At 40.7% G+C, this 12781-nt stretch overlaps 1 protein-coding gene across 1 annotated transcript in view; it reads right to left on the reverse strand.

Moving 5' to 3' along the window:
* GAS6 (growth arrest specific 6) overlaps window positions 1-12781 on the reverse strand; it is a 101974-nt gene that overhangs the window by 13770 nt on the left and 75423 nt on the right. The window contains 8 exon segments of the mRNA XM_043990631.1: window positions 1892-2014; window positions 2016-2057; window positions 10302-10330; window positions 10333-10490; window positions 10867-10913; window positions 10915-10986; window positions 12368-12388; window positions 12390-12490. Coding sequence (XP_043846566.1) covers window positions 1892-2014; window positions 2016-2057; window positions 10302-10330; window positions 10333-10490; window positions 10867-10913; window positions 10915-10986; window positions 12368-12388; window positions 12390-12490 — 593 coding nt within the window.

Consider the following 12781-nt stretch of genomic DNA (forward strand, 5'->3'; position numbering starts at 1 on the left):
ACATATAATTTAACCCATTCTTTTAAACATGAGGAAAATAAGGCCCACTTTATCTTCTGTGATCCTCTCTATTGTTGTTTGGTTCTGAACTGTCCCCCCTGTCCATAGGTCTAAAAGGTAATTTTTCTTCTTGCTCCTCTAATTTGTTCATGATGTCACCTTTTAAGTCTAAGTCATGTATCCATTTGTAGCCTATCTTCTTTTTCTTTTTTTTTTAATGATGGGGGGGAGTGGGAAGGAGAAAAAAATGGATTTTTCTTAACTAAAATTTTTTAATTAAAAAAAAAAAGAAAATGAATCCTACAAAGCTTGTGATTTTTCCAAGTTCTAAGTAATCATATTTCAGAAAAGTGATACACATCCAAAGTTCTCTAATTTGCTTTTCCTACTTGTAAAATTAATAGCAAAATATTTGTTGCCTAGCTCAAAGAAATATGATTAGAGATGATGGTATAAAAAACCCCAAACTTTGTATTCTATTTCTTGATATCTGTTCCCTAATACTCTTTTTTTCCTTTTTTCTTTTTTTTTGGTGGGGCAATGAGGGTTAAGTGACTTGCCCAAGTCCACACAGCTAGTAAATGTTGTCAAGTGTCTGAGACTGGATTTGAACTCAGGTCCTCCTGAATCCAGGGCCTGTGCTTTATCCACTGCACCACCCAGCTGCCCCTGTTCCCCGATATGCTTTTTTTTTTTAAGTGAGGCAGTTGGGGTTAAGTGACTTGCCCAGGGTCACACAGCTAGTAAGTGTTAAGTGTCTGAGGCCGGATTTGAACTCAGGTACTCCTGACTCCAGGGCCGGTGCTCTATCCACTGCGCCACCTAGCTGCCCCCTCCCAGATATTCTTAAAGCAAATTTGTTTAAAACCACACCTGACAAATTCTGATGAAGTCAGGGACCTGTTAATGCTCATGCAAGTCATATCAGAAAGCCTAGTTTTAGGCAAATCGATCCAACTCATTTTACTGCCTTTTATTTACTTTATCTCTAAAATTAATGGGCCAAGGAGGTCTGGTCTCAACTGCTGTTGAACTTGAGACCTTGACAGAATGAATCTGGCCTTGGAGGGGAATGTAAGAGCTGACACTCCCTTATTTCTCAGATGCCTCCCCTCTGACCACCTGTGAAGAGCAAAAGCTCAGGGAAAGTAGCCAAGAACTTTCACAATCTGGCATCCCTAGATGTTCATGCTGCTTCTTTTTTGGTGTGGAAATTCAACCCACACTCATGGGGATTTCAGCCATTTATCTAAGGACCATTAGAGATAAGGAAAAAACCAAGGTTGCCACAAAGGCGGGAGGGGTGGGGGAAGAGGGAAGGCAGCTCTTTGAAAAATGATTTCATTTCATTTCAAATTGCCTGATCAAAATTATTTCTATGGAGATTCTGACATGAGTAACTTCCCAACGTAGTCTCAAATTTCAGTCCAATAGTTTATTTCTCTTAAAAAAGAGAGAAAATTACTTTTCTTTAATTTTAAGTGACTTTCCCCCTAAGTTTGAAAAAAAAAAAAAAGGGAAGGAGTGAGGACCAGCTCATATGATTAAGAATGTAGGTCTTGGGGGCAGCTAGGTGGCGCAGTGGATAGAGCACCGGCCCTGGAGTCAGGAGTACCTGGGTTCAAATCTGGCCTCAGACACTTAACGCTTACTAGCTGTGTGACCCTGGGCAAGTCACTTAACCCCCATTGCCTCACAAAAAAAAAAAAAAAAGAATGTAGGTCTTCTTTTTGAAATAACAAAATAGTTTTTTGCCTTTTCTAGGCCCTTTGCCAAGCCTAGTTAATATTACCCACTGGCAGATGGAGGGAAAGTATCTACCTAACACAAGTCAGTCTCTAGGACATGCTGTATAATTCATTAATAGTCAGTGATTAATGATGGTACTTACCGGGTGAACAAGGTATTTATCTTTAAAAGGAATGCCTCCCACTGTTAGATTCAGCTGATACAATCCTCGATGCAACTGAAAAAGTTCCCCAGAGACTGCTATTTTCATAACAGCATCACTGTTTAACCTTGATCACAAGATTTCTCTCCACCTCCTCAACGGAAATCTGAGGGAGAACAAAGGGTGAGAATTTTCCTTCAGAGAGAGAGAGAACTCTAAGGGAGAAGATATAAGCTCAGTTTTACCACCGCTCAAAACTTCAGCTGTTTCGACCCCTCTACTGGTCAGGGCAAATGAGTTCATAAGGAACAATATGCATTGTTGCAATGAGCCAGGGCAATGTTTTGAGAAATTCAGAAAAGCTGGTGCTGTCAAGTAAAACAAACCAGCAGGTCTGTCCAATAATATGATGCATGCTTAATATATGAGACACAATTTACAGCATAATCTTTCAGGTCACCGAAAAGTCCATTTTCTAGATGCTGGACACATTTAAAGAACAAACAAACTGATGTTTAGGTGTCAAAGGCATCAGGCATAGGAGACACAGACATAGTTGCAGTGTGGTTTTTCTCTCTTTTAAGATCTCAGGCAGAACTGAACTTTCATAGATAACAAACACCCTTAGGAGCAACTAAGAGTAAAATTTGCTTTCCCTTCTTCCCTCTGGGTGGACAGAATGTTCTTTATCTTTTCTGGCCCTCTGAAGGTATAATATATGACCCCAGGAATAAGAAAAACAGACACAAATCCACCTGGAGCTAGCCTTCAGTGTTAAGTAAAAAGATTAGCTCTCCTATGTCATAGGAAACTGTGTCCAGAGGTGGACTGCGTGAATTTTATCTAAGGATCAGCTTAAATTAAGTCCTAAGGTCATCATCATCAAAATAATTATTTTAAAATATGTACTTTCACATATATTGAGCTTAGATGGATGAGTACAATGGGAAGAGTTTAGAAATTTAGAATTAGAGGAGCTGGTTTATATCTTTGCCACTTATTCTCTTTTCAACTTCAATTAAGTAATTTAATTTAACCTTTTACCAAGTGAAGGGTTGGACCAGATAACCTCCAAAGGTTGCTTCTAGATCCAAATGTTGGAAAAAGGCAGCCTAGTCTTTTTGCTGAGCAGCATGGGAGAGTGTTCTGGGCAAATTCACAACCTATATTCATAGGGCAGCTAGGTGTTGCAGTGGATAGAATGGCTATCCTGGAGTCAGAAAGACCCTGAGTGTCTGGCTTCAGACACTTCTAGCTTGTGATCCTGGGGAAAGTAACTTAACCTTGTTTTAAAACTCAGTTCCTCAACTGTAAAACAAGCTGGAGAAGGAAATGACAAAACTACTTCCACTATCTTTGCCAAGAAAAACCCACAAGGGGGACACAAAGAATAGAACAGGGCTGAAAACGACTGACAACGACACATTAAGTTTTTCCAGATATCAAGACTAAATTTCTCCTCTGCCAACTTCCTCACATCACTTCTAATTCTGCCCTCTAGGGCTAAACAGAACAAGCTGAATCTCTCTTACACCATGACAGCCCTTCAAATCCGTGAATAGAGCTATTATGTCTTTCCTTCCCACTTTCTCCTCCCATTCTTCTACACAGGTTAAGTGCCAAGACTTGGACCCAGGTCCTTTGATTACAAGCCTAGGCTCCATCCCATTCTACCATGTCAGGCACTAGAATCTTGGATGCCTTTGCGATTTACCCTGTGTCAAGGACTTTTGATTTTTGCAAGGCTTTGTTTTATTAAAAATTTATAACAATAAATAATGACAAGAATAATAGCAGCATATCCATAGCATCCTAGAATTGGAAGCAACCTTAAAGAGCATCTAATTTAACACCTTGTCTAATGGATAAGCACAATGTTACACAGCTGTAAATGGCACAACTGGAATGAGATGGGATGGTTTCTGAACAAATGTATCAAATTGGGGTTATAGGTGAGATAACTAGATTTAAAATCACAGCCCACTTTGAATGGTGACTCTGCTTTTCCCTTATCTATCCCTCAAAGGGATATTTTCATCTACTTTTGTAGCAATAATCTGCAATTTTGGAAAGTGCGTTGGCAAAGAGAATACCTTGAGGATCATAGGCTCAATAGATTATAGATTAGATGTTGTTTGGTAACATTGTCTCCCTCTGTCTGTCCCCAAAAGTCATTTCTAGACCTAACAGAAAACAGGAGTGGATTCCCAAATATTTGACCTTTTCTTGGGCATTCATTGTCCCGAGACTCTCCAAAGAGGTCAAGTCAATTCCAAGGCCAATACAGTGATTCAGATTCATCCTAGGGAAGGTGCTGAAATATATTTAGTCTTATACCCCAAGGACTACAGCTAAGGGTTCTCCAAGCATAGATCCTACATCCTGTGCCCAGAATACAAGATTGTAACCACTTGGTCTCTAGAGCTGAGGATCATAGCATTTAGACTACCCTATCCTATCTCCATCCGAGCCTATTCTATCTAATCTTATCCTATCTATCCTAACCTGTCTATTCTATCCTATCTAACCCTTTCTATCCTATCCTATTTATCTTATCCCTTCTATCCTAGTCCTAGCTTGACATCCTAATTATACTATCCTATCTTATCCCATCCTCATATTGTATATTTGGAGGAGACTGAAACTTAGCCTAAATTCATTAATGAATCAACAAACATTTATTAAGCACTTACTGTATGCCAGGTACTCTGCCAAGTACTAGGGATACAAAGACAAAATTTCAAATTTCTCTGTCTTCCAGGGGGTAAAATTCTAATGGCAGAAATAGGGTGCACATTTTTAAGTAGATACAAAATATAAAGTGGTTTTGGGAGGAGGTGCACTATTAACTGGGAGGGAGGCACTGGGAAAAGCCTTATGAAGAAGGTGACACTTAGCTACATCTTGAAGAAAATCAAGGATTCCAAGAGGTGGAGATGAGGAGGCAGTACATTCTAGGCAAAGGAGAAAACCTGTACAAAGGCATGGAGATGGGAGGTGGAGGCAGCCTGAGTAACAGGAAATCTGATTCAATATTATGATATGACAGTAAGATTGGATTGCAGAGTGAGCAAGGGAGTAAAAAGTATAAGCCCCAAAAGGTAGAAAGAGGCTTTAAATTCAAATTTAAATTTAAAGCTTTGAAAAGCTTTAAAATGTTGAACAGAGGTATTTATATTTCAATCCTGAAACCATGGGGAATACTACTGGAGTTTGTAGAAAAAGGGGGGCAAGGAAGAGGCGGCATGACTCAGACTTGCACTCTGGGAAAGCTGTATGTAAACGGTGTAGTAGAGTGGGGAGAAGATTGAAGAGAGGAAATGGAATAGGAAGTTTCAGGTGAGCAATAGTTCACATAGAAGTGATGAGGACAGGGGTAGCTAGGTGGCAAAGGGGATAGAGCACTGGCCCTGGAGTCACAAGGACCTGAGTTCAAATCTGACCTCAGACACAACACTTACTAACTGTGTGACTCTGGGCAAGTCACTTAACCCCAATTACCTCACCAAAAAAAAAAAAGGATGAGGACTTGAACTAGGGTAGTACTGTGTGAATGGGGAGGAGAGAGCTTATGTGAAGTTTGTTATGGAGACAGCATGACGAGATTGGGCAATTGATCCGTTATCTGAGGTGAGTATACCAGTGAAATTAGGTTTGCAAACCCAGGTGTCTCAAGGATGATAGTATCCTCAAAAGTAGTAGGGAAATTTTGAAGATATGGGTGGGTTTGTGAGGGTAGGAGGTGGAGTTATGGTAAGTGAATTCTGTTTTTGGACATTCACTTTGAAATATCTAATTGACCCTAAACTGGCGGTTAATAATATGGGATTAAGAAGTCAGGAGAGAGAGCAGGAAGAGAGAAATAGATCTGAAGGTCATCTATATTGAGGCTGAAATTATGTGAGCTGAGAGATCATGGAGAGAGTATAGAAAGAAAAGGAGAAAAACAGGATAGTCCTTGGAATTCATCCACAGTTAGTGGGTAAGACATAGATGACGATGAATATGCAAAGGAGATTGAGACATAACAATTGTACAGGCAGGAAAACCAGGAGAGAGGAGTACCCTGAAGATCCGGAGAAGAGAGAGTATCTAGGGAAGGAGGTTGGTTGACTGTGTCAAATACAGCAGATAGGTCAAAGAAGATGAGGCCTGAGAAGAAGCCATTCACTTTGGCGATTAGGAGATTGTTGGTAACTCTGGAGGGTGTAGTTTCAGTTGAACAATGAAATCAAAAGCCAGATGAGAAGAGAAAAAGTGGATGCATGAAAGTCATGCAGGGTTTGAATGAAGCACTTTAGTACTTTGGTCTCTCTAAATATGGAGGAGCTGGGCTTGAAATTCAATCCTTAACTAAATCCAGTGTTCTTTCCATTACACTAAGCAGGAAAAAGCACCCTTTATTGAGCAGGTTCCCCCGGTCAGTCATAGTTTATACTTCATCATGGCTGTGAACAACAAACCAATGAGTGTTTACATATTGTCTACATAAGGTTAGACAAATAAGAATTAATTCAGGCCAAGATACTGCTGGTGTTCCAGTCCATAAACACCCACAGTCTATTCCTTTTATTTTTTAAATCAGTCTTGGAGTTAGCTACTCCCCTACTACTTGCCAGAGTGAGTAAGCATTTGAGCCAGGTGAATGGAAAAAAGGAATTCATTCACTCTATTATTAACAGTGATCCTCCCATGGGAAGCAGGCTACTAACAAATGAATGTGAGCTTGCAACTGTATCTTATACTTAGAGAACATTGAAGACTACTTTATATATAGTGAGTGTCTTAAATCTCTGAAGTGTTGAGGTTAATGGATGGGTTGGGATACTCAGTGATTGGCAGGCAGTTTCTGACTTGGGAACACAACTTATGAAGGCCCTTCCAGTGGTGAACACCCATTACCTGCCCTGCCCCACTTCTGCTTGAGCCATTCCTTCTTATTTCCCAACCCATGTGAATGTCTTCTGTGGGCAGAGACCCTTCTTCTGCAATGGCTGGGTAGCCATGTCTCCAGCAGCAACCCTTCACCTCAATTCTGCTGTCTTTCTCCCTATTGTCATACAGCCAAACTTCCACTCAGGCCACCACCCTCCTCCTGACTCCCTTCTCTCCTTTAGCTAAGGTTCAGAGGGACACCGGGCTTAAGGATCTGAAGGGAACCTGGGACTCTGGGCTATTATTAGTACTGCTTAATAGCATTACGGTCCTCCTGTGGGGTGGCTTCAGAACCTTCATAACATGGATTCTGAGAGAAAATGTATTCCAAATTCCAACAGTGAACTTATAAACCAATGTTTGAAACTCAAGCCAGTTGTAACTGAGTATGCCTGTACTTAACAGAAAGTCTTTAGAAACTATATAAGACCAATGATCTAGACCTGGGTGGTACCTCAGGAGGAGCTGTCCAGCCCTTTCATTTTTTAGATAAGGACACCAAGCCACAGAAAAGTGAAGAGATTTGCTAAAGGTCCACATGGCTAGTTAAGTAGCCAACACCTTATGTAGCCAAAAATATAATCTTTGGAAAATAAACTCTTCCCAGAATTGACTAAGAGTTTGGGCTAGATTGCATTTGAGAAATAGCACCTTACTTTCAATGATCCCAAACCATTTATATCAAAAACCTACCTATTCTCTAAGTAATGCCAAAAGGCTGACAATTATGGTACATCAGGATTTCCAATAGATTCAATTCAGTAAATAACCTAACTGCAAGATGCATTGTAGGTGTGGAGGCTGCTAGATGGTGCAGTGGATAGAGTGCCAGGTATGGAGTCAAGAAGACTTGAGTTCAAATACAGCCTCAGATATTTATTAGCTGTGTGACCCTGGGCAATTTACTTAGCCTCTATTTTTCTCAGTTTCCTCATATGTAAAGTGGGGGTGATAATAGCACCCACCTATTTCCCAGGATTTTTGTGAGGATCAAATAAGATGATAATTGTAACTTGCTTAGTACAGCATGTGACACAGAGTGCTATATAAACGCTAGCTATTATTATGTAGAACAGTAAAGCATGTTGCCAACTCAGATGAATGAATAAGAAATGACATAAGATAATAGCTAGGACATGGGTGATCTCAAAAAATAAAAGAAACATATCACAGCTCGAGTGATGCACTAGTTATCCCAAGGTACTAAAGAATTAGAGGAAGACCTCCAGCACATAGGGTCTGTTCTCTACAGAAGATATATATGTAAACATGGGCAAGAATCACAGTCATAGATTTAGAACTGAAAGGATCTTAGAAGTCATTAGGTTCCAACCCTCTTGTTCTACAAATGAGGAAACTGAGGCAAACAGGGGTTAAGTGACTTGCCTAGGGTCACATAAAGCTAGTACATGTCTGAGACTGAATTTGGAACTCAGGTCTTCTTGACTTCAGGTCCTAGCTAACACTTTATCTGCTGAGCTGGGAGGACTTTGAAAAGTGGGTCAAGCAGTTTTACCCATCTTCTTCAGGCTTAAGTGAAAGGACTGAATGCCACACCTTCACTTTTTTTTTTTTTTGCGGGGCAATGGGGGTTAAGTGACTTGCCCAGGGTCACACAGCTAGTAAGTGTCAAGTGTCTGAGGCCGGATTTGAACTCATGGGTACTCCTGAATCCAGGGCCAGTGCTTTATCCACTGCGCCACCTAGCCGCCCCCTCACACCTTCACTTTTTATGTATAGTCCCTTGGTCTTTCTGAACATGAATTATCTAAACAGATGGTGGAAGAGAAAGCAGTAAGAGGAGGAGAGCAGAGAGTTGCTCCCCATCAAGGACTGACTGACCTTTATCCTGAGAATCTTATTTGTCCTCCTGAATGAGATCCAGCTCCTCTCAATTTGCCACACTCCCAAACAAAACAGTGAAACTAGTTTACTTCTGCTGAGCTGGTGGGCAGCTGTGACTCAACAGTGGGTGAGGACTATCAGCTCCATTCTGTAACACTTTCCCATGAGCTATCTGATCCCTGGCAATCCCAGGCTCCCCACACTTGGTTTTAGTGATGCCCTTGTCCAAAGCACTATGGAGCAAATGGTGTTTCAAATGACTAAAGACCAGTAAAGTCCTCACTTTTTGGAAGCCCTGGTTCCTCGAGAGCATACAGTTCTTTGATGTTCTGCATTTTTATCTGCAACTTTGCTGAAACACACCCTTCCTGTTGCTTTGGTGGTACTTGTTACTTTAAGAGGTCAGGAAGGGAATGAGACATTACTTGATGGGATGGGAAATATTACCAAATGTCTACAATGTCTTTATGAATACAGTTCACAGTGAAATTTTCCATATTATCTTATTTTTAAGGGTTGGGGGTAGTGGGTTTTCCTTGTTTTCTTAAAAAGAAAAATAAACTACTGTCAAAAAGGACTTTGCAATGACCAAATTGGCCCCCATTATATTACAATGACAAGAATTCAGATCTCTTGCCAGGGAAGTTGTATCTAAGGAAACTTCATTCCAGCTACCTAGACTAAAAGTCTCATGATACAAATAAGATAATACCAGTCCTCACTCCAGTGGGATCAAAAGGCTTAACTTGTATTTGTATAACGTAAAAATAGCCAGAAATATTTATTTATATCTATGCATGACTAAGTATTGAACCTTGAATAGGGTAAATTTATGCTTTAAGAAAGAAAATGATGAATATAAATAATGCATAAATGGGAGATGATACTGAAAAGTCAGACCATAAATGTCAAACAATTCAATGTCACTCTTTAGGTGTTTAGGCATGGCAGCTTGTTAGGTGTTTGAGATACAAACAGAAAACAAAATTCAGCCCTCTAGGCGCTTACTGTGAAGTGATACAATATGTAAAGAGATAAATGGATACAAAATAATTTGAGAGGGCAGGTAGGTGGCACAGTGGGATAAAGCACGGACCCTGGATTTAGGAGGAACTGAGTTCAAAATCCGGCCTCAGACATTTGACACTTACTAGCTGTGTGACCTTGGGCAAGTCACTTAACCCTCATTGCCCCACCAAAAAACCCCTCAAAAAACAAAACAAAAGAAAAAAAGAACAAACAAAAACCAAAACAAAAACCAAAAGCAAAAGCAAAATAATTTGAGGATGTATCCAGTAAGCATTAGCTAACAAAGGGAGTTGGGAAAGTTAGTGCCCTGGGGTTGAGACCTGAATGAAGCTAAGTATTCCAAGAGGCTAAGGTGAGGGAAAATATACAGTCCAGACATGTCTTAGAAGAATCTGGCCAAGTTTAAAGAGCTGTTTCCCACTTGATAGCAGGCACTTTGGAAATCTCAATACATTTCCCAATGGCAGCAATGCCAAACCACTAGTTCCAAGAAAACTAGCAATAATAACGACTGGGGTGGTGACAGTTCCATCCACCATGAAGGGCTACACTTGAGGAGAACCCAAGCCATGGCAAACCAAAACAAAGAACATGTACTTACTGTTTGCCACATGCCGTGGTTAATGACTGCCCACTGCTGGTGACTCTCCAATGGCCGTTGTATTTCAGTTGCAGTTCCAACCTCCCAGCCCGTAGAGCCAACATAATCCATGTGTTGTCTTGACGGCCTCCAGCAAAGAAAATGACACCTTCAGGATCAAAGGTTCTAAAGTCGAATTCAGCCACAACTCTGACAGACCGTGAGGGTGTCAAGAGAACAAATTAGAATTACGCAGAGGTCATAACTACCAAATGTTTGTTTCTCTACTGACAACTCAAAGTCTCACATTTAGAATGCATTTTCAGTGGCATATACTCCAATCTATGCCTAAATATAAACCTGGTTACTGTCTAAATAGCCCCTGAAGGGTTCTAAGGAACCCAAGAAAGGAGGAATCCCTCAGCATGGCAAAGATTTTCTGGGATTTTTTTTTTCCACTTTGCAGGTGATAATCATTTACTTGGGGTCAGATGGTGTCACTATTTGGGGGGGGCATTGCAAGCAATGGCACAGATAAGTAAGTATATAGACAGTATCTCCATTTTTCGTCTTAGCATATCCTCACCTTGTGGGCTGCAACCTTTTGAAACGGAGCCTGATCACAGGGGCCCCCGTTGGCCATTCGGCCGAGATATAATGATTTCACGCTTTTGGCCACATCGAAAGAAATGCATGGCAATATATCCTGTCCAAAAAAAAAAAAAAAGGTTGTCATTGTTGGTCACAGACAAAGGAAGCCTACTACCTTAAAAATTAGAGAATTCAGAGCTAAAAGGGATCCTAGACTTAGCCCCAACACCTCCTTTTATGAATAAGGAAATTAAAACCAGGAGAGACGAAGTGACTTATACATAGCTAATGGGTGGCACAATTGGGATTCTAGTTCCCCTGAGTACTAGGAAAAAGGACTTTTCACTACACTATGCCAAGAGAAGAATGGGGGTGGTGGGGACATTTAGTAAGGGCCATAAATTAGTCTTTGCTATATCACTAAAAGGCCACAATTGGGAAAAACGCTAATTTACAGCTTTGTGAGAAAACCAGGGAGAAAGTATTAAAAATAATACTAACATTTACATAGCACTTATTGTGCTAAGTGCTTTATAATTATTATCTCATCTGATCCTCACAACAACCCTGGGAAGTAGGTGGGTAACATTGTTATCTCCATTTTCCAGATGAGGAAACCGCGGCAAGATAGAGGTTAAGTGACTTGCCCAGGGTCACACAGCTAAAGTGCCTGAAGCCAGATTTGAGCTCAGGTCTTCCTGACTCCAAGCCCCAGCACTCTATCCACTGTGCCTCTGAGGCTATCGCTGTGAGTCAGGCTACCCAAATTGGGTGATAGACTGCAGAAACCATGTTATACTTTCCTATTATCTTATAGCTGTAGAAATCCACAAAACTTGTTTGTTTCATCTGGAAGTATTTTGCTTTTCATTTCTTCTTCTTTCTCTTTTAAGGCAAAATGTAATTGCTTGACCAGGCAGATCCCTTTATACTTTACTCAGAGCATCAGGTAAACAGCAAAAGCTGTGGATAAAGTCAGTCCTGTCAGCTCACAGAGGTGTGTGATTGTCCAGACACTTAATTATATACATGTGTAACTAAAGCCCTGTGTAACAGACTCAGCTTCCTGAGTAAGTGTGACAGATTTAGGAGAAAATGCATATTCGCATGTGTCACCCTTTTTGGTCCATAACTAACTGTACTGGTCCAGTTGTTCAAGCTCATGGTTACCATAGTGATCCTGCAAATACAACCAAACATCATTATTCGTGCAGAAGTAGGTCTTATACCAAGCCTCCATATATTTCCAATGAATACAGAGCTACAGCCTTCAGCAGAGGCAGAGGGATCGCAGACCATCTACCTTGACATTACAAGTAGAATCAAACCTAGGTAGAGGTTGGCCACTTGCTTGTTTGTTGGTTGGTTTGTTTTAAAGAAGGAAGTCCTCTTTGGGCTGATGAGACCTCCTCATAGGGCCATTTGTGTATCTGGTGTTCAGGAGGTTTGATTCTGGGGTGAGCTTTTCATTGCACAAGTATTGAAGTGAAAGGTACCTCGCAAGTGTTCATGTCATGGGGACAGTTTTACTCCCCCTCTGCCATCACAGTGACAAGCGTAACTCCCAGGAGAATTGACACAGGTCTGTTCACAGAGTTTTTCTTCACACTCATTCACATCTGCATGCCACAAAAGGGGAGGCAGGGAAGATAAAAAGGTATTGGCACTTGTTGAAATAAAAGAGTTCATGCAATTCAATGCAATCTAAGCAACAAGGAGCTGGTGATGGGTAGTGGGGCAGTTAATCTGTTCTTACTCCTCCTCCCTTTTAGCGTTTTCTTTAAAAAGTGGCAAAAGAAAGCAACAACTTATCCAAGGGGCAGATTTTAAAAGACAAAATTTGAGTGATTCATACATTGTGATTCACCTTCCCTTGAAGATTTACCCTTGATTTGGGTTATCCTATTTGT

The sequence above is a fragment of the Dromiciops gliroides genome, chromosome 3 (assembly GCF_019393635.1).
Source record: "Dromiciops gliroides isolate mDroGli1 chromosome 3, mDroGli1.pri, whole genome shotgun sequence".
NCBI classification, from domain to species: domain Eukaryota; kingdom Metazoa; phylum Chordata; class Mammalia; order Microbiotheria; family Microbiotheriidae; genus Dromiciops; species Dromiciops gliroides.